The 20602-nt window shown below is 42.1% G+C and overlaps 2 protein-coding genes across 2 annotated transcripts; one reads left to right on the plus strand and one right to left on the minus strand.

Moving 5' to 3' along the window:
* Positions 1 to 715: 715 nt before the first annotated feature.
* On the plus strand, positions 716 to 8292 carry LOC105006262 (germ cell-specific gene 1-like protein). Its single transcript, XM_034295155.1, has 6 exons — positions 716 to 982; positions 1754 to 2071; positions 2527 to 2574; positions 5397 to 5558; positions 7286 to 7397; positions 7770 to 8292. Exons 2-6 carry the CDS (start codon positions 1774 to 1776, stop codon positions 8290 to 8292), a joined length of 1143 nt encoding a protein of 380 aa, XP_034151046.1. The 5' UTR covers positions 716 to 982; positions 1754 to 1773.
* A 1236-nt stretch (positions 8293 to 9528) lies between these two features.
* Positions 9529 to 14002, minus strand: LOC105006260 (epithelial membrane protein 1). Its single transcript, NM_001310993.1, is given in 5 exon segments — positions 9529 to 10133; positions 10229 to 10369; positions 11379 to 11487; positions 11903 to 11985; positions 13936 to 14002. Coding segments are annotated over 4 exon segments (492 nt in total). The 5' UTR covers positions 11981 to 11985; positions 13936 to 14002; the 3' UTR covers positions 9529 to 9969.
* Between the last annotated feature and the right edge of the window lie 6600 nt (positions 14003 to 20602).

Here is a 20602-nt window from a genome sequence, read left to right on the forward strand (position 1 = left end):
TCATGCAGCCAATCCTTTTCTTCTTTCTCACTTTATTTCATTGTACAAAATTCCTTCCACTTACATGCTGTGTCTAAAATGGTCTACTGCTGACAGTCGGCCTCAATGGATATACTTCTAAGGTAGTTATGGTACACAGTCTTACAGCAGCAGTTTGAAGACTCGATGGTCTTATTGTCACAAGTGAAGTGAATTCTGTACTCCTGTTTTCATGTGGATTAATGCGTGGTCACAGTGTCCCTTTTAGTCCTGAGTTTCTGTCGTTGCATGTCTCAAGCAAATGTTCCGCAAATATGTTAGTGTGTTAGTATGTCATCCTAGTGTTCTGAGAACTGTCGTGTATCGTTTATCTTGGGTGTGGCGTCAATCTGTTTATTTCAAAAGAAAATGAGATGAAGAGCACCCTCTTGTGGTGGGTACCAGTTCAACACTACCAGAACTGGAGGTGACACTCATCCAAGATGTCAGATGACCAGATATATGTTTGTGTGGGGAAATTATTTGTCAAAGAGTTTCTTATTTGTCAGATTGTTCAAGTACACGTGTTAGCTTCAAGTGAAGTCATACATTTTACTTTTGGAAATCACTGCTTTGGAGTTCAGGCCGTGGTGTTGGTGTCATCAAACTGTTAGTATTAAGAACGTGGTCAGTTGAAGAGGAAGCCGGAGGACAGGAACGGGGGTAACTGAGTAGATTAAATAGATGAAAATGAAAACAGATTGGATAGTGTTGTCTTCGGTGGATTTAGTTGTATCAATAGATTAAAGGAGAGGGGAGCTTAAAGCCTGGCCGGGCACACTGACACTGACCAAGCAGTATGAAGACTGACAACTTCCCGCAGCACAGAGGTGAATGAGGGTCAACACCCTAAACCACTGACACCACGTCTGACTGGGGGGCAGAGGAATAGCATCACAGGGCACACAACCAGAACACACAAGAACTCCATGAGTGTTTGCAGACGAAAAGGACTTTAAAGAAGGTAAGTCTTGGTTCTCTTTTTTTCTGAAGGTTTGAAAATGAAAGTACTTTGCACCCGTAGCTGGTGCAGCCAGTTTCTACCCCTGTGCATCCTTCATTTCACATGTTCATCCGGTCTGTCATTAAGTTCTGTCATTAGGTAAATAATCAGTCCGTCATGAACCACACCTGTGCTAACCGATGTAATACCCTCTGTACATAATCCTGAGCCTGGCTATGAAGTGCTGGAAAACCAATTTCAAGTGATTTTCAGAGCGGCAGTTAAAATGTGCATATGCGAAGTCACACTCCGTCCAATGTTCATTTTCTGTCGGGTTATCAATTTCTCTTCCTTAACATTTGCTTTTTCAACTCATGTTAATTTGAGAGCGTGCTGGATCCAAGCATCACAAGGCAGCCTTTGTGGACGACCATGCCTGATTCCTGTCAGGTCCTGTGACAGTGTTTCTGTGTCTGAAGTGATTACTGTGTAGTCAACACAACAGAACTTTTTAACCAGCTGTTGAAAATAAAGCTGTTAAAGGGATGAATCCTCCTTATCTTTTCCATTTTCGATTCTGCTTTTGCTGTAACGTTTGTGTGGGTTTTAATGAAAACATTTTGAGAATGCCTATTAGACCAACTCCAACCTGGGCTGAAGGAAAACTCTTTTTGGGAATTATGAGACCACAGGCTCTCAGACACAACCACATGTAAGGAGAATTTTACCCAAATGGGATTTTCTGTCTTAATTTTAATATCTTTAAATTCTCCTCTCCCACCCCCGGCCCAGTCTCCCTCTCTCCCGCCGTAATGTCCTTCCTGTCCAGGGTGCGGTCCCCCAAGCTCACCTTCTTCCAGACCGTGGTGTCCCTGGGCCTGGGGGCCACGGCCCTCTTGTCCTCCAACTGGTGTGAGGGCAGTCAGAAGGTTCCCAAGCCCCTCTGCACGGCCACCAAAGTCACCAAATGCATTCCGGTGCCTGGGGTCTCTCATAACTCCACGTCCATCCATTTTTCCTGGGAGACGGGGGACGACCGCTTTGTCTTCCCAGCCTTCCACGCGGGCATGTGGATGAGCTGCGAGGAGAATATCCACATTGACGCCTGGGGTGAGGCTGGGGTGAAAATAGATGATTGGAATGGTATTGAAATGAGGATAGAATTGGGAGAGAGAAAGACCAGTGTGGTTCTTACACTTTCCAAAGAGGATTACTATCAGTGCTCTGTTCAGAGAGATTTGACGAGATAAAGGTTAATATGATTCAACCCCCAACTTGACTGGACTAAACATCATAAAGGTTAATATGATTCAACCCCCAACTTTACTAAACATCATTAAGCTCATGCTGGTGAATATTTTGATGGTGCTGGGATTTCTACTGAGCATGAAAGGTGGCTCTATACAGTATATTGTCTGCAAAGTATGTTGTAACCTGACTAGAAATGTTTCCTTGACTGCTGTTCCTGATTCTATGTATTTCATTTTCCCACACAGAAATCAACATTACATTCTGTAGCAGCTTTTTCATTAAGCAAATGCTGAACTTTGTCTTTTGTGTTTCAGAGGAAAAGTGCAGAAGTTTTTTTTCTTTGACTCCAGGTGGTGAAAAGGGTATGTTTATATTGGAACCACCGGAGTTTCATGAGGGTGGGACAGGAATGGAGAAAATGGAATTGCAACCTCATTCCTGGGCCATTGCACACATTTTGAAGGAAGAGCCCTATAGGTGACTCTTTAGTTAGCCAAATGAGGCGGCTCTTTATTTAGTCAAATGAGCCAAAATGAGGCGGCTCTTTATTTAGCCAAATGAGCCAAAATGAGGCGGCTCTTTATTTAGCCAAATGAGCCAAAATGAGGCGGCTCTTTATATAAATGTAGCCACAAGAGAGTCAGAATGGCCTTCACTTCACCACAGCAACAAATGTAACCCAATTACCATGTTTTAATTAAGAAAGAACAGGCTTGTTCTGCTCAGAGTCGGGGTGGTATCTATGAAAACAGCTTAACTGCTCAGCTGCGCTGTATACAAACATAGCAACTGGTGTTTGGGTGTACAAGACACATCAGGGATGGTGGTGTAAAATATGATTGGTTTTTAAACTAAGCCAATTAAGCTAATGCCTATGGTGTGGGCAATTTCTCACAACTTTCTTATAGGCTAAAAAAGGCCTAGTTTGATGGATCGTTACATCAGACCTTCTGCGAATTTGGGCGGAGGTATCTGGGAACGAGATTAATGGAATAGGATCAAACAGATGGAGCGCGTGTGTGTGTGAGTGTGAGTGTGTGTGTGTGTGTGTGTGTGTGTGAGTGAGAGTTGTTTAGAATCCCATTCATTTTGTTCCAGCCAATACTATGAGACCACCCTCCCAAATTAAAATGCCACCACCTCCCTCTGATTGGAAAATAGAAATGTTTTAATGTAATTACTGAATGGAACTCTATCTCAGATGTTGTAGTGACACAACACCATATGTGCACTGATACAACATGCAAGACAGTGGAACCATATTACAGGTGTTGTAGTGTAATTACTGACAGAGAAACTATACTCCAGACGCTGTAGTGTAATTACTGACAGAGAAACTATACTCCAGATGCTGTAGTGTAATTACTGACAGAGAAACTATACTCCAGATGCTGTAGTGTAATTACTGACAGAGAAACTATACTCCAGATGCTTTAGTGTAATTACTGACAGAGAAACTATACTCCAGATGCTGTAGTGTAATTACTGACAGTGAAACTATACTCCAGATGCTGTAGTGTAATTACTGACAGAGAAACTATACTCCAGATGCTGTAGTGTAATTACTGGCAGTGAAACTATACTCCAGATGCTGTAGTGTAATTACCGACAGAGAAACTATACTCCAGATGCTGTAGTGTAATTACTGACAGTGAAACTATACTCCAGATGCTGTAGTGTAATTACTGACAGAGAAACTATACTCCAGATGATGTAGTGTAATTACTGACAGTATGCTTTAGTGTAATTACTGACAGTGAAACTATACTCCAGATGCTGTAGTGTAATTACTGACAGTATGCTGTAGTGTAATTACTGACAGAGAAACTATACTCCAGATGCTGTAGTGTAATTACTGACAGTATGCTGTAGTGTAATTACTGACAGTGAAACTATAATCCAGATGCTGTAGTGTAATTACTGACAGTATGCTGTAGTGTAATTACTGACAGTGAAACTATACTCCAGATGCTGTAGTGTAATTACTGACAGTGAAACTGTAGTCCAGATGCTGTAGTGTAATTACTGACAGTGAAACTATACTCCAAATGCTGTAGTGTAATTACTGACAGTATGCTGTAGTGTAATTACTGACAGAGAAACTATACTCCAGATGCTGTAGTGTAATTACTGACAGTATGCTGTAGTGTAATTACTGACAGTGAAACTATACTCCAGATGCTGTAGTGTAATTACTGACAGTGAAACTGTAGTCCAGATGCTGTAGTGTAATTACTGACAGTATGCTGTAGTGTAATTACTGACAGTGAAACTATACTCCAGATGCTGTAGTGTAATTACTGACAGTGAAACTGTAGTCCAGATGCTGTAGTGTAATTACTGACAGTATGCTGTAGTGTAATTACTGACAGTGAAACTATACTCCAGATGCTGTAGTGTAATTACTGACAGTGAAACTGTAGTCCAGATGCTGTAGTGTAATTACTGACAGTATGCTGTAGTGTAATTACTGACAGTGAAACTATACTCCAGATGCTGTAGTGTAATTACTGACAGTGAAACTGTAGTCCAGATGCTGTAGTGTAATTACTGACAGTATGCTGTAGTGTAATTACTGACAGTGAAACTATACTCCAGATGCTGTAGTGTAATTACTGACAGTGAAACTGTAGTCCAGATGCTGTAGTGTAATTACTGACAGTATGCTGTAGTGTAATTACTGACAGTGAAACTATACTCCAGATGCTGTAGTGTAATTACTGACAGTGAAACTGTAGTCCAGATGCTGTAGTGTAATTACTGACAGTATGCTGTAGTGTAATTACTGACAGTGAAACTATACTCCAGATGCTGTAGTGTAATTACTGACAGTGAAACTGTAGTCCAGATGCTGTAGTGTAATTACTGACAGTATGCTGTAGTGTAATTACTGACAGTGAAACTGTAGTCCAGATGCTGTAGTGTAATTACTGACAGTGAAACTGTAGTCCAGATGCTGTAGTGTAATTACTGACAGTATGCTGTAGTGTAATTACTGACAGTGAAACTATACTCCAGATGCTGTAGTGTAATTACTGACAGTGAAACTGTAGTCCAGATGCTGTAGTGTAATTACTGACAGTGAAACTGTAGTCCAGATGCTGTAGTGTAATTACTGACAGTATGCTGTAGTGTAATTACTGACAGTATGCTGTAGTGTAATTGATCCCCTCCCTCCCTACAGGAATGCTGTTGCTGTCAGTGTCCATGGAGCTCATGTATGTTGGGCTGCTTTGTATCAGCTGTGCGCTACAGTTTATGCAGTTGTGTCTGGATGCGTTTTGGCCAACGCAGGTCTGGGGTCAGCTCCTCAATGCCTACTCAGCTGTCTTCACTATATTAGGAGGTACGCCACTGACATTGCAATACAGTTTGTTTATTCAGCAAACACTCCTATGCAGAAACAGCAATAGGCAAATTAAGACAACATGTCATAGACTTCAATTCCACCTGTCCTCAATACAGTGTCTGGATAGTGTATGGATGACAGCCTCCGCTATATGACAAATGTGGCAATGTAAAATGTACAATATATCAGTAGAATCAAAAAAAAATGTATATATACAATGTGGAGAACAAGTATTTGATACACTGCCGATTTTGCAGGTTTTCCTACTTACAAAGTATGTAGAAGTCTGTAATTTTTATCATAGGTACTCTTCAACTGTGAGTGACAAAATCTAAAACAAAAATCCAGAAAATCACATTGTATGATGTTTAAGTAATTAATTTGCATTTTATTGCATGACATAAGTATTTGATACATCAGAACTTAATATTTGGTACAGAAACCTTTGTTTGCAATTACAGAGATCATACGTTTCCTGTAGTTCTTGACCAGGTTTGCACACACTGCAGCTGGGATTTTGGCCCACTCCTCCATACAGACCATCTCCAGATCCTTCAGGTTTCGGGGCTGTCACTGGGCAATATGGACTTTCAGCTCCCTCCAAAGATTTTCTATTGGATTCAGGTCTGGAGACCACTCCAGGACCTTGAGATGCTTCTTACGGAGCCACTCCTTAGTTGCCCTGGCTGTGTGTTTCGGGTCGTTGTCATGCTGGAAGACCCAGCCTCGACCCATCTTCAATGCTCTTACTGAGGGAAGGAGGTTGTTGGTCAAGATCTCATGATACATGGCCCCATCCTTCCTCCCCTCAATACGGTGCAGTCGTCCTGTCCCCTTTGCAGAAAAGCATCCACAAAGAATGATGTTTCCACCTCCATGCTTCTCGGTTGGGATGGTGTTCTTGGGGTTGTACTCATCCTTCTTCTTCCTCCAAACACGGTGAGTGGAGTTTAGACCAAAAAGCTCTATTTTTGTCTCATCAGACCACATGACCTTCTCCCATTCCTCTTCTGGATCATCCAGATGGTCATTGGCAAACTTCAGACGGGCCTGGACATGCGCTGGTTTGTGCAGGGGGACCTCTGAGTTTTCTCTGAGACTGTGGTCCCAGCTCTCTTCAGGTCATTGACCAGGTCCTGCCTTGTAGTTCTGGGCTGATCCCTCACCTTCCTCATGATGATTGATGCCCCACGAGGTGAAATCTTGCATGGAGCCCCAGACCGAGGGAGATTGACCGTCATCTTGAACGTCTTCCATTTTCTAATAATTGCGCCAACAGTTGTTGCCTTCTAACCAAGCTGCTTGCCTATTGTCCTGTAGCCCATCCCAGCCTTGTGAAGGTCTACAATTGTATCCCTGATGTCCTTACACGTCTCTCTGTTCTTGGCCATTGTGGAGAGTTTGAAGTCTGTTTGATTGAGTGTGTGGACAGGTGTCTTTTATACAGGTAACGAGTGGAGAACAGGAGGGCTTCTAAAAGAAAAACTAACCGGTCTGTAAGAGCCGGAATTCTTACTGGTTGGTAGGTGATCAAATACTTATGTCATGCAATAAAATGCTAATAAATTATTTAAAAAATCGTACTATGTGATTTTCTGGTTGAAGTGTACCTATGATAAAAATTACAGACCTCTACATGCTTTGTAAGTAGGAAAATCTGCAGTGTATCAAACACTTGTTCTCCCCACTGTATAGAAGTCTGAAGCTGTGTTTTCTTGTCTTAGGGTCTCTGGGAATGGTGGCACACATGATGTTCATGCAGGTCTTTCAGACTATTGCTTCTATGGGTCCTGAGGACTTCAAACCGCATCGCTACGGATATTCCTGGGCTTTTTAGTGAGTACACAATTTACCATAGCAACGCTATTCATCCTCCGTTTGCCCTTTGATTCTTTGCTCAGCACGAGCTGTGCTTTATCTGCTTACATGTTTCCTAATAGATAAAACACAAACAGACACACACCTTGTAAGGACTCCATGTAGAAATGGTTTCCTTATTAAAAACGCCCTACTCCAGTAGATATTGTAATATTGCAAATAGCAAGTAAAGTTATTTTTAGTAAGATCTGCGTTTTAAAGGCTAATCAGTAGCAGCAAACATCAGATCCGTAATTTGTCCATTCTCTCATGTTCTGTCTTTTTTTTTCTATTTTCCGTCTGCCTATTTCTTTCTCGTTCTCTTTTCTCCTTTCTCATTCCTTCTCTCAGTGTCGCTTGGGTGGCTTTTACCTTCTGCATGTCGTCAGGTGTCTCCACCCTTAACAACTACACCAAGAATTTTGTGATCGAGAGAAGGCGAAAAGCCCGCATGTACCCCATTCAGTTTTCTGACATGGAACCCCCGCTTCCCCTGGCTCCTCCCCAACTCTCCCACCCGGCTCCCCACTACTGTCCCCCACCTCCCCCCATGTCCCAGCCACCCCCTCCTCCCCCCCAACTCTCCCCCCTTTCGCCCTACTATGACCCCCCCTCGCCGTCAACCCCCCGCCGACTCACCCACTCCTACTCCCTCCCCCGCTGCTACACCCCTCCCCACCCAGAGTACCCCCCGACTCCACCGACTCACCCTGCTCCAGTGTCCCCCTATCACCGCCACTCCCTGCCTTCTCCCCCCATTTCTCTGCCTGCCTCCCCCCACAGTTACGCCCCCGGGTACTACTCCGAGGATGGGGGCGGAGAGATGGGGGGAGATGGGAGGGACTTCTCGGATGAGGAGTACAGCCCACTCTGACTGTATGTGTGTGATACTCATCTGTGAGCGAACATTCGACAGTCTGTTGCCGCCCTCTGTCCAAATGTGTGTGTGCTGTCAGTAATAAAGCTTGGTGCAAATGTGCTGGCTTCATGCAGGGATAAGTACTCTTTATAACAGTGTCACTGTTGTACCTCTCTGGCTTATTAATATGCCGTCCTTCATGGACTATTGTTCATATGAAATAGTTTGGCGATTACAGGAGAGATTTGAATCAGGTTTTTAATACAAATTATCATCATACGGAATAAAAATTGTAACAAAAATAAAATTGCATTAGAAATACAAAGCATCATGAGGAACCAAACGTCGTATTTACACATATATCTCAATGTGCAGCGAGCAAACACGCTCTGTTAGATTTCAAGGCACTCAAGGTCTTTCACTCTGGGCCTCTCATTTTAGAAAAAGTTTGTCCTCCACCGTCTCCCCTTCATTCTCTCTCTTCTGTGGAACTGACAAGTGGTTGAGGAGATGTACATTTATTAGTAGGCTAATAGGAGTGTGTCCTTGTGTGTATCCAACTGTGGTCGAGTTTGAGAATCTGTCACACCCTATTTGAATCAGCTTTTTTGTTTTGTCGGAGGAGAAAAGCACGGCCATTTAAAATCACTGTGCTACTTATCATTTTATCTATAGAATGTCTTCCTCTACTAACTTAAAGACTTCACATGCAACATTGTCTGATTCGCTTGCATGTACATTTTCCTGTCAACATGTGTGGTCTAAGACAGTCTAATTCAATACGAGAACATGTTGTCCACATTGATTCTCCTCACCACCTCTCCTCTATTGCATTTAATCTTTTTTTAAAAGAGGCAAGAGAGGATGGAGGAGGGAGGATTCGGGAGTTACGCAAATGCGACGGAGAAAAGGCCTTGGTCTGTTCTGTCAGTCCGTGGGTGTGTGTGTGTGAGAGAGGTTGATTCAGACAAACGCTAGTTAACCAAACAATGAGACTATTAGTACAAAGCATATCATAGACATTGACTAAAATAATTACACAACTAAAAAGGGCATTGGTCCAGTTAGCATTGAGGTTAGTAATAATGTTCCATTTCAGGACATTGAACAATACATTGTGCAGTATATTCTATTATTCTGCACACCAGCTAGTAGGACAGTAAGTCAAATGGATTAATGATCATTTTGACAGGTCCTGAAATTGGATTCTGTTTGCTGCTCTCTAGCGAGGCGTCAATTCATTTTTCTTTTTGGTTTTGAGTGTTTTGGCCCTGTTTTATTCTAATCCTAATTGAGAAATCAATCAAATGTAAGTATGAATAGTTCAGGACTATGATTCTGAGTTAATGAGATACTTCAGGTCTGTGCTCTGACACCCCTATAAATCCTCCAGAGAATATGAGGGCTATAAAAAGTTTCATTAAGTTAGAAAACGAGGTCCCACTTTATATGAAGTGTCCATAAACATAATCTTGATAGTGTTCTATGTCAATCCATAGTTTTTAGACACAATATAAAGTGGGAAACAAAAGAGACCAATTGATCAGAATTCGAGGCAGAAAAAAAAAAAGTTGTGGATTAAAGGTCTCCTCTTGTATCCCGCATTCATATCCATACCCAATTGTAGAAAAAGAAACAACCAGATCCTAAGATAGTGAACCTGTCCTTTGGGTTTCAGTTAGTGTCTTTCCACTAGTCTCTAGTCTTCTTACGCAGGACAAAGTAGATGATACTGGAGATGAAGGTGAAGGCGAAGGAGATCCAGGCCAGGATGAAGCAGTGGCCGTACTGACCGCTCGACTCGTCGTTGTGAAAGATGTTCGTGTAGATCGAGGCAGCAATCATGATGCACAGGCCTGGATGGAGGGAGGGGGGGGTCAAAGGTCAAACTAACAGAGCACAAATGCCTTAAAGGTGGCAGATTGATGAAAGTGTTGAGGGCAACGCTTACAGGCTAGAAGCTGGAAGATGCCAGAGAAGGTGAATCTCTGACCCTTGGCCAGGGTGAAAAGCTGTCCCACAAACACAAACAGTCCCAGGATGGAGAATATACAGGCCAGGATGGCGCTGGCCTGCACTGCCTGGAGGTAATCTGTAGGGGGAGACACAGAGACACACTGAGTAAAAAATATTTACTCCCAGGAATGGAACAGTCCTGTCAAAATTAGAAATATAGTAGGGTGAAAAATATCATTCTATCAATAAACATGTTTTTAGAAACACAAGTATTCAAATCTGGAAAATACAGCTGTGCTAAAGGAACATTTATGGGGTTTTAAGACCTGTGAGTCATTTCATTGGTTGTAAAAAAAAAAAAATCTCAGCCATCAAATAAAACACGATTTGAGAAATACAACACACTGTATTTGTTGTTCATTATCAGTGTTTGGTTTCCACACAGACTCAGTGTATTTGTAGTATTTTTTCAGTGTTTGGTTTCCACACATATTCATTGTATTTGTTGTGTATTATCAGTGTTTGGTTTCCACACAGATTCAGTGTTTTGTAGTATTTTGTCAGTGTTTGGTTTCCACACATATTCACTGTATTTGTTGTTCATTATCAGTGTTTGGTTTCCACACAGATTCACTCTGTTTGTTGTGTATTATCAGTGTTTGGTTTCCACACAGATTCACTCTGTTTGTTGTGTATTATCAGTGTTTGTACTGCAGTAAACCTAAAGCTTTCCAACCACACTAACCGTCTCTCTATCCTGCCACACCTTCTTTGCACCGTTTCCTCTGTGAGAACATGGCATTGTTCTCCCTTGTTGGGCAATAGAGGGCTTCCGTATCAATAATACCAAACTCATACAGACAGGTTAGGTGGCCCTGAATTCAGTCTTAACATACCACGATGAACCCATTTCCTGGGGAAGCTATACCTGCCACTGTGCTGCTGTAATGGACATCTTAGGGTGTTTTAAGGAATACAAATATATATGGGTTTACATGTACAGTATATCCAGTGCTCATTCCCCTGCAGTGTGTGTGTGTGTGTGTGTGTGTGTGTGTGTGTGTGTGTGTGTGTGTGTGTGTGTGTGTTTTTTACACTGTGAAACTTGCATTTATGCCCAGCGGTACATTATGGATCAGGTTTACCTGAAGGGTAGGTGCTGCCAGTGGGGAGATCAGTGTGATTCCATATTCCGTTGTTCAGAATCCACCTGGCCCACACGTCAGTGGACATAGTATCTGTCACCCACCAGGCCTGGACAGAGAGGAGGAAGAATTCATGAACATCCGCATGTTGCCTAACATGACTTCTGTCAGTGGTTGGAAGGTACATTTAAATTCCACAGCAGCCAGGCGTGTTCCTCAGCATGACAGACAGGCATTTTAACACTCCACAGAATGTCTGAGCAGATTAAACACTGGACAAGTCATTCGTTGCCAACCTTCACCCAGGCCTTACAGTGAGCTCATAAATCTAGTCTGGGAGAGAGTGGAGTACTGACGGAATAGTTGCTGAACTGATAAGGGCCAGATGATCCTGCTCAGAGCCTTCAATTTAACACCCCAAGACAGAGTGCCAGAGATGGGCACTCCTGTGTGGACACCCAGGGCTTCATCGTCCAAGTGGAAAAACAGAACCATGTGGAGGAGGGGGGGGGGGGGGTACTTACATTGTCAATTGTTGCCACCAGAAGCAGGATGATGCTTGCAAGGTGAAGAAGGAATATTCCAGCCAGAAGAACCAACATGATTGCTGAGATAGAGAGAGAACATATGTTTACAGCCGGTCAAACTGTTCCTCTGTGTTGACTATGTAATAACTTCATACACAGAAACGCTGTCACAGGGCTTCACACGAGTGACAGGAATCAGATACGGTCGCTCACAAAGGCTGCCCTGTGAGTCTTGGCTCCAGTATTTAGGAACAGACAGTCATTATTAACAGAAGGTCTGGAACAATCTCAAGGTGTGGTTTGTGCATTTTAATTTCTACAAGTTATTACTGCAGACTCGCTCCAAATAATATTAAAAGGATTCTTACAAAGAGATTTGAGATAGTATATAGTGATCAATAAGATGGGGTAGTACTAGCTCTGGGAACCTGAGTGTGAGAAAATGTAAAGGATAAGGGGAGAGGTGTTGTTGGGAGACGAGTTGGAACTTGTCTTCAGCTTGCAACAAACCGCCACTCCTTAAAATAACTGCACATAATACCTACTCCCCTCCCTGCCCTATGGATGCATATTTAGGAATGGAAAGAAGCGCTCAGTTTAAACTTAAAAAACACCACATAGAACCCAGCTTCAGCCATGTCAACATGTAGAGAATATTTTTTTGCTTTAGACTGCAACCTTTTATTTCAGCTCCATGGCAAAATTAGTGGAATATGAGAAAATGTGGGTTGTTAATGTATTTTTATCACTTAATCCTTATGGTGCGACACGCCCTACTACTGGTCATAAACCCCTATTACTCATCATAGACCTCTACTTCTGGTACTGGTCAGAGACTCCTACTACTGGTCATAGAGCCCTACTACTGGTCATGGACACCTACTACTTGTCATAGACCCCTACTACTTGTCATAGACCCCTACTACTGGTCATAGACCCTTACCACTTGTCATAGATCCCTACTACTGGTCATGGACTCCTACTACTGGTCATAGACACCTACTACTGGTCATAGACACCTACTACTGGTCATAGACACCTACTACTGGTCATAGACACCTACTACTGGTCATGGACTCCTACTACTGGTCATAGACCCCAACTACTGGTCATGGACTCCTACTACTGGTCATAGACCCCAACTACTGGTCATAGACCCCAACTACTGGTCATAGACCCCTACTACTGGTCATAGACCCCTACTACTGGTCATAGGCCTGCTAGGCTCCATCTGGTGGGTTTAGAGGGAGAGAGAGAGAGTGAGTGAAATGAGAGCCCATCTGGAATGCAGCAGGCCTGTGGGATAAAGGGCTGGTTTGGGTGGGGTCCAGACATGTGATCTACATCAACACTGATCCTGCCCCAGGTGTTGCCCGTGTACACCAAATGACTGTAATTGGGAAGGAGGACTTCTTAGTTAGATGCACTGTGTATAAATATTGTGTTTGCAATAAATGCTCTGTGTAATTTCTCATATGAGAGCTTCTCATCTAACCAGGACAAATAAAGAGGTAACTAAGTGCCAATTCTTGAGAGTTAAATCTCTCTTTGAATTTGCTGTAATTTAAGTTTGACCTTGTTCTATTCTGTGGCGGAAATATAAAGTGCAGTCCATCCAACCTCTGCATTTTCCCAGTCACGCAAAGCACGGCTGTGAGTAAACTCCAAACATTTCACTAACTTTCTAGGATGAAGCGTAGTTCCATCACACACTCAGCTTACTCCTTACATTACAGTTAATCTTTCCGTGGCTAAACTTTATGCATAATGAACATTAACAAAACAAATGTGTTAGTTTTTGTTGCATTTCTGTGCTTATTTAGGTATTAACCTTATCCGTTTATTCTAGAATTATCTCTCTAGTCAGATACTGGAACACACCCACACTGACAGTTCACTTGGCTGTTGTATTGCTTTTAGGAAAAGTACTGAAATACAACATGCATTAAAGGCTATTATCATGTAATTTAATTATCAAGTAATTAATTAAGAGCATGTCAAAGAGTTAAGAGTTTTGAAATGCCACTTACTTTTTAATGGTAGTCTTTCTGTTGAAGCCCAATTTCTTCTGCTCTCTATGTTCCAAATTTTCAACTCAATACGCCTTGCCAAGGAACGTACAAACACAGAAGTATACCTCCACCCACTTCTTACCACTCCCTCTTTTCCTTGAGGCAACACCCCACCCAAATCTCTCTCTGTCTTTTTTTTTCTCTCTCTCTCTCTCTTTCTGTCTGTCTCGCATAAGCACAATCTTTTCTCTGTCCCACATACACACAATTACCCAAAAGCCAGCCAGTATTTCGAACAACTTTGTGGTGTGGGCTTTGTTTATCTTGAATGTTTCATGTTGTAGCTATGTTTTTGTCATCCTGTCTATTTTGACCATTATCTAGATGAGTAGACTAAGGGGAAGCGCGCTGACTCACACTCTGATGTTTGGGGAACTCCCAAAATATTGTCATGAATTCAAACCCCTGCTGCCATGGAGACTGTAGTAACCAGAGCAATCACGTTGTTGCAGTTGTATGTCCACACACAAACTTGATGGGTTTAGGGTTTCAGCCTCGTCCGCTACTCTCCATTCACCCTCCCAAAGCTTCCTCTCTTTCTCTCTCTTTCTGAGAGGGCAGTCAGGATAAAAGAATGCAGCTGTGGAGAGAACGTGGAGGGCGTAGTGAGTACAAGTCATAGCCTGAGAGAAGGGAGAGAGAGAGACTATGAAATATATTGTGTGTTTTAATGTTTGTGTCACAAGCTAGGTTTCCATCCGAAGGGGCGACTGGTTTTGATATTTAAAAAAATACAGATTTTCAGAAGCACATTTTCTCACCAGTGGTGTCTGCAGTTAAAAGCAGGGCTTGATAAAAAAGTGAACAGAAAAAGATAGCTTACAAACAGGACCAGCCTACACCACAACCACCCTGTGATGTTTGGTACCATTTATTTAATCTGTAGCCGAATTATCTGCATGAGGGCGAACCACATGTAGTCAGAGTTCACACATAAAAGCATTCCATCGACATATTTTGTCTTTACACACACTAAATGACTCTGCCCACTGTGGCAAATTAACAAATCGTCTATTTGTAATCGTTCACTGACACATACTGTTTTCACGACGCCTGTCAAGATGTATTTTTGGGAAGACCATTGCTGAGGTAATGTACCGCGCAGGTGAGGTCACAGGATAATGATATGATTGGAGACGATTGGCCAGACGTGCTTGACTGTCTGACCTCAAAGTATTATGTACTGGGCAGGTCACATACTTTGTCTGATTGGCATGCCGGATGGTTCCTCCCCTGGGTCAAGAATCTGGAGCAGAACCCAGATATCACAACACCAATAGGATGCAGCCTTGCACCTAGGGGGACAGCCAACTCAGATATTGACCTCAGATGTGTGCTGAGCAAAGTCCCCATTACCAAATCTTTTCGGTCGCAGTGGCAAATATAGACAGCAGGAGGGAGAGGAATGTGACCTAACCTGCTTCAGCCTGGGATGTCAACCCCAGCTACCTTCCGTAAAGGGGGTTTGGGGTTCTGCGTGGGATTTTGTCCTGCTTCCTCAATTTCAATCTATGGAGACTGTGTCAGAGTAGGGCGGGGCCACAGATACATCAATTTATAGCCTATGTATGGGGACCAATGGCCTGTGTATGGGGCTCATTTCATCACCAATCAGTCCCTTGAAAGGACCAATGGGCTCAACCTTTCAACAATTAACCCTTTCTTTGTCAACACTGGAAAACAGTGCACCTAGAAATGCTGTATAACTGAAATGTGTTGAGCAGTATAACTGAAATGTTTTGAGCTGCATAACTGAAATGTTTTGAGCTGTATAACTGAAATGTGTTGAGCTGTATAACTGTAATGTGTTGAGCTGTATAACTGAAATGTGTTGAGCTGTATAACTGTAATGTGTTGAGCTGTATAACTGTAATGTGTTGAGCTGTATAACTGAAATGTGTTGAGCTGTATAACTGAAATGTGTTGAGCTGTATAACTGAAATGTGTTGAGCAGTATAACTGTAATGTGTTGAGCAGTATAACTGTAATGTGTTGAGCTGTATAACTGAAATGTGTTGAGCAGTATAACTGTAATGTGTTGAGCTGTATAACTGAAATGTGTTGAGCAGTATAACTGAAATGTGTTGAGCTGTATAACTGAAATGTGTTGAGCAGTATAACTGAAATGTGTTGAGCTGTATAGTGTTGTATGTGTTGAACAATATACTTGAGAGGTGTTGTGTGTGCATGTACAGCATTAATAACCGTCTGTTCCTTCCTATTTATGCAGGGATGGGCTGATCCAAGGTGGTTCAGTTGTAAAACCGTGACTCGCCTTGTGTGGGATGAGAAATGAGAATGGGTGGGTTAATCCTGTGAGCATTGAGAAAGACCACGCCACTTGTGACTCAACATCAAGAAGCTCCAAGGGCAGCTTGATGACAGAGAATTTCCACATGGCTGTGTGAAAGAAATGCCATGCCCACATGCCATGAGGACTAATCTTGACCATAACCACGGTCAAAGAATGATCTGTCAGTGGTTAACTGTCTCATTCTCCACGGACCGCCTGTCTGAGCTTATTCTCTGCAGTAGGGTTGTCCTGTAAATCGGATTTCTAGGTTGAATTCTAGAGGGACAGCAGGGTATGTTTAGGACTGCCTGGATAATGTGCAAGTTGTATTGGTACTGTGGAGGTGTGCTGTTTGAAATAATACCCAGAAGAACGTTGTGTTTAATTCCCACCATACCCAGTGTTGACTAACTGGATGACGCCTCTGTCTCAATTACACACACACTCCCATTTGTCACTTGACTGGTTTATATACAGGTACAGTAGTTCACACAAAAATCATGGTGTTGTTTTTACACTCACACACACACACACACACTCCCATTTGTCACTTGACTGGTTTATATACAGGTACAGTAGTTCACACAAAAATCATGGTGTTGTTTTTACACTCACACACACACACACTCCCATTTGTCACTTGACTGGTTTTATATACAGGTACAGTAGTTCACACAAAAATCATGGTGTTGTTTTAACACACACTCACTCCCATGTGGAAAAAGACCAGGTGCAGCTACTGACCAGTTAGTGACCTTTGTTTCCCCTTAATGTTTTGAGTGTGTATATGAAAATCAGGCACATATAATTGTTTTCTTTGCTTAATTGAAGACAAAATATTAAAACAATGCCTGATTCAATAATGAAATGTATATACAACTCCAGAAAGAAAGTAGAAAAGGAAGGTTTTGAGTGAGGAACAGAAGGGTTAAAATTAAAAGACCACTGCAAATTGAACGCTTCTGTTCCTCACTCACAACTTCCATTTTCAGCTTTTTTGGAAAGGCAAGAAAAAGGTGCAATTCATTAAAAGTTTACATTTGGCAGTTAGCTGAAATCTGCAGTTTCTTTATTTTCCTGCTGTTCATGTATTCTAATTGTTATTAAAGCATTTTTGCATTTTAAATGAATGTGGAGAAATGTAATAGGAAAGTAGTAAAGTAGTAGGTCAATTTATATCTGGCTTTGTCCTCATGCTATTGCAAACAGTGTATACAAGCCTCAAATATTATATCATTATATGACACTTCACAATTTAGTATTTTATAATTTGCTCTTACCTAGAGCAACGTACAGTACACAGTGCTGTGGTAAGTTCATTTTGATAATGTAGCTATAAGCAAAGTCACATCTGGGTGTCAGAAAGGAAGGAAGAAAATAATGTGTCATTCGCAAAGTGATAATTGATAGATTAGGTGAGGATTTTACAGGGCCAGTAGACTCTGTGTATAGAGAGAAGAGGGCCTAGAAGCTGATGGACAACAATGCTAAGCTTTAATAGACAGTTTACATAGATGAAAAGATAGCTGTTGGAGTAGCAATGTTATCTAGGTTAATCCAGGTCTCCATCAGGGCCAAAAACGTATACCTCCAGTTTTTGTTGCATGCATGTTCACATGTTGTGTTTTCAGTAGGCTATACAGAAGAATATTTTCTAGCTTTCTTTTGTGTAGGATTGAGGCTCAAGTACGATGATTGGTCCGAAGTCCACAAACCTCCCACTGTCTATGATCAATGTTCTATTGGATTGATGATAAAATCTTCCTCGGTTTTCTGGGGGGAACTCAATGTTTGAAAGTGGAAAATTGAGAACGCCTGTTGCTGGCAGATGCTGGTAGTCTTCTTTATAAAGACCAACACTCGGCAGTAAATTCGTGGGGTGAAATCGCTGCAATGCTGTGCTGTGGATGGAAGTTAAAAACTCAATATCGTTCATCGTCTTGCCAGTTCAATATGTTTCTTTGTTTGGATGGGAGGGTTTTGGAGTTCTCACGTTCAAAACGTTTGCATGCGCATGAGAAATTGTTCATTACGCCATTCAACCAAAATACAGTATATTCCAGCCTTTTAAAGGGCAGCATAGGTCAAGATTAACACAGCCTTGTTAATAACAGATTGAAGGTTTGTGGAATAACAGTGCCAGAGAAACCAATATTGAGAACCAATTACCATTTACATTGATGACTTGGCCAAAGGCATAATGATTTCAAGACAACACTCCTGTCACATTATTGATGTGTACTGAGAATAGGTTTGGCACCATGAGTAGCCCCCATTGGCGCGGGTGGTGGTGGCAAATCGTTTTTGAACTAAGCTAGGCAGTTCCCTAAGAAGTCTGTGGTTCCTTCACGAAGCCCCCTCCGAGGGGATTCCAACAATGCCTTAAAGAAGTCAGTTGTTTTTGTTTTTAGAAGTAGAATGTGTAAACTGGAGATGGAAACTGAAAAGCAGATATATGCTGTAACAGATAGAAAAGTAGTCGGAACCTCTCTAGATGATTCAATGCCTTTCATGATTCAATGCCTTTGATTTGGCTCTCAGTAAACATTTGAATTACTCCAATTTAGTTGATCTGCCTGCTTCCATGGTGACTGATAAAGGTTTTCATTGTTGATTCACTCCCTCTGTCACTTCCAGTCAGTGACGCTTGTTTTAGAGCTAACATTACTGCTACATATAACTTAACACATGATTTACCCTCCTTCCCTTCTTCCCTCTGACTGGTTTGTCCCTCTCACTCATTTCTCTCAATGAAATCCAGACATAGGCTTACATATTTTCTGCTTTGAAATGTTGAAAAGAAAACAACTCCTGACTGTAACTAGGCAACTCACAATGAGTCATCCCTTTGCCACGCCCATCAGCCCCCTCACCCTCTTTCCTGTATGCTCTCTTCACGCAGCCTGCTGAACAGCGGCGTTCAGTTAGATGGTGCACATTATGTTCTGCTTCCATTAGACTTCCTTCTTGAACTAGCACGCAGATGCTTCGAAAGGGGTTAGTGGAATGGAATGTGTTTTTCCCTGTCACTCCATGTGTGTCCTGCAATCCACGCTCTTAAGCTGGTTGTCATGATAAAGGAACACCATACTACTGTCATGCCCACACTTGCTTGAGGTTGTTCTAAGATGAGTTCAGGACAATACGTTCAACGGCAGCAGGATAAGGGACACGTCTGTTTGACGGTGGATTGATGTAAGGGTTCACCTATCAGCCTTTGTTGATGTCCTTATGCTAAAGCATATGACGGTTTATTTTCCTACCGTAGTAACAAAGCACTGTTATAGGAACTGTGTATTGTTAAAGGACAGTTGCTCGGCCTTAACAGGGAGAGAGTGGCAGGGTTAGAGCCTCCTCTGGGGGAGAAAAATGTAATTCAAGCTGTGCGTTCGGTTGTAAGACGATGCTGCCCTCTTGTGGAGAGAAAATATATCTGGTCATCATGTCACCATAGTTTCAGTACAATGGCAACTACGGGGACACAATATCTTATCATCATTTCTAATTTGTCATATGTAAATTAATTGTATCACAAAGTTTGTAAAAGAGTGTATGTTATCAACAATCTTTTAGCATGAGGACAAAGGGGGGTGAGCTCCGAGGCTGGAAGACACAACAAATGTTGTATTTTTTATTTTTTTTACAATAAGGAGGCAGAGACAGAGGAGTGGAGTCAAAGGCAACACTGCTGTCAATGATCAAAGCCTACTGCCAGCTAAAGGTTATTAGGTGCTGCCCTCTGTAGTGGCCAAATACCTATGATTAGCCAATGCTTAGTATTGGTCTGAACCAGCCGCAATGAGTTTATAATATCGGACCGACACCTAATCATGGCGTATGCCATATTTCTTAGTTACCCCAAAACTTTGAATGGTAGTAGTGTGTACAGGGGTAATACGAACAAACTCACAAAATTAATATGAAGTAAGAATTTGGAGTAAACCCCCAACCGGTCCTTCTCGCACATGATCATGTATCATAATTACAGCAAAAATGGCACAGACGGTGAATTTGATAATACAACATCATAAACAATAACGTACGATCTCAAATAGGCCTATTTCCAGGAGAAGTGCTTCATGCGGTTTTGATGTAACCCTTCAGATAGCTGACTGACATTTTTTTTTTATTCAAGAACACTAAAAATCTTTACGCCATTGGCAAACCCGGACTTGCTCAGTTTTTATTTAACCCAACAGGTTTTGCATAAATCTCTCTTTGAATTTCCATATGAACCTCAGTAGCGGCCTTGGGAGCAGTAACTGAGTGCATTTCCTTGTACTGCTTTACTTTGGATGCTGTTGTTGGAACAGGGCCGTCACTTTGTGTAAT

Source organism: Esox lucius, chromosome 11, assembly GCF_011004845.1.
Source record: "Esox lucius isolate fEsoLuc1 chromosome 11, fEsoLuc1.pri, whole genome shotgun sequence".
NCBI classification, from domain to species: Eukaryota; Metazoa; Chordata; class Actinopteri; order Esociformes; family Esocidae; genus Esox; species Esox lucius.

Coding starts and splice junctions, on each gene's coding strand:
- LOC105006262 (XM_034295155.1), top strand. CDS start 1,774: ATGTCCTTCCTGTCCAGGGTGCGGTCCCCCAAGCTCACCTTCTTCCAG. Junction 2,575..5,396: donor GACTCCAGGTGGTGAAAAGG/GTATGTTTATAT, acceptor CCCTCCCTACAG/GAATGCTGTTGCTGTCAGTG. Junction 7,398..7,769: donor GGATATTCCTGGGCTTTTTA/GTGAGTACACAA, acceptor TCCTTCTCTCAG/TGTCGCTTGGGTGGCTTTTA.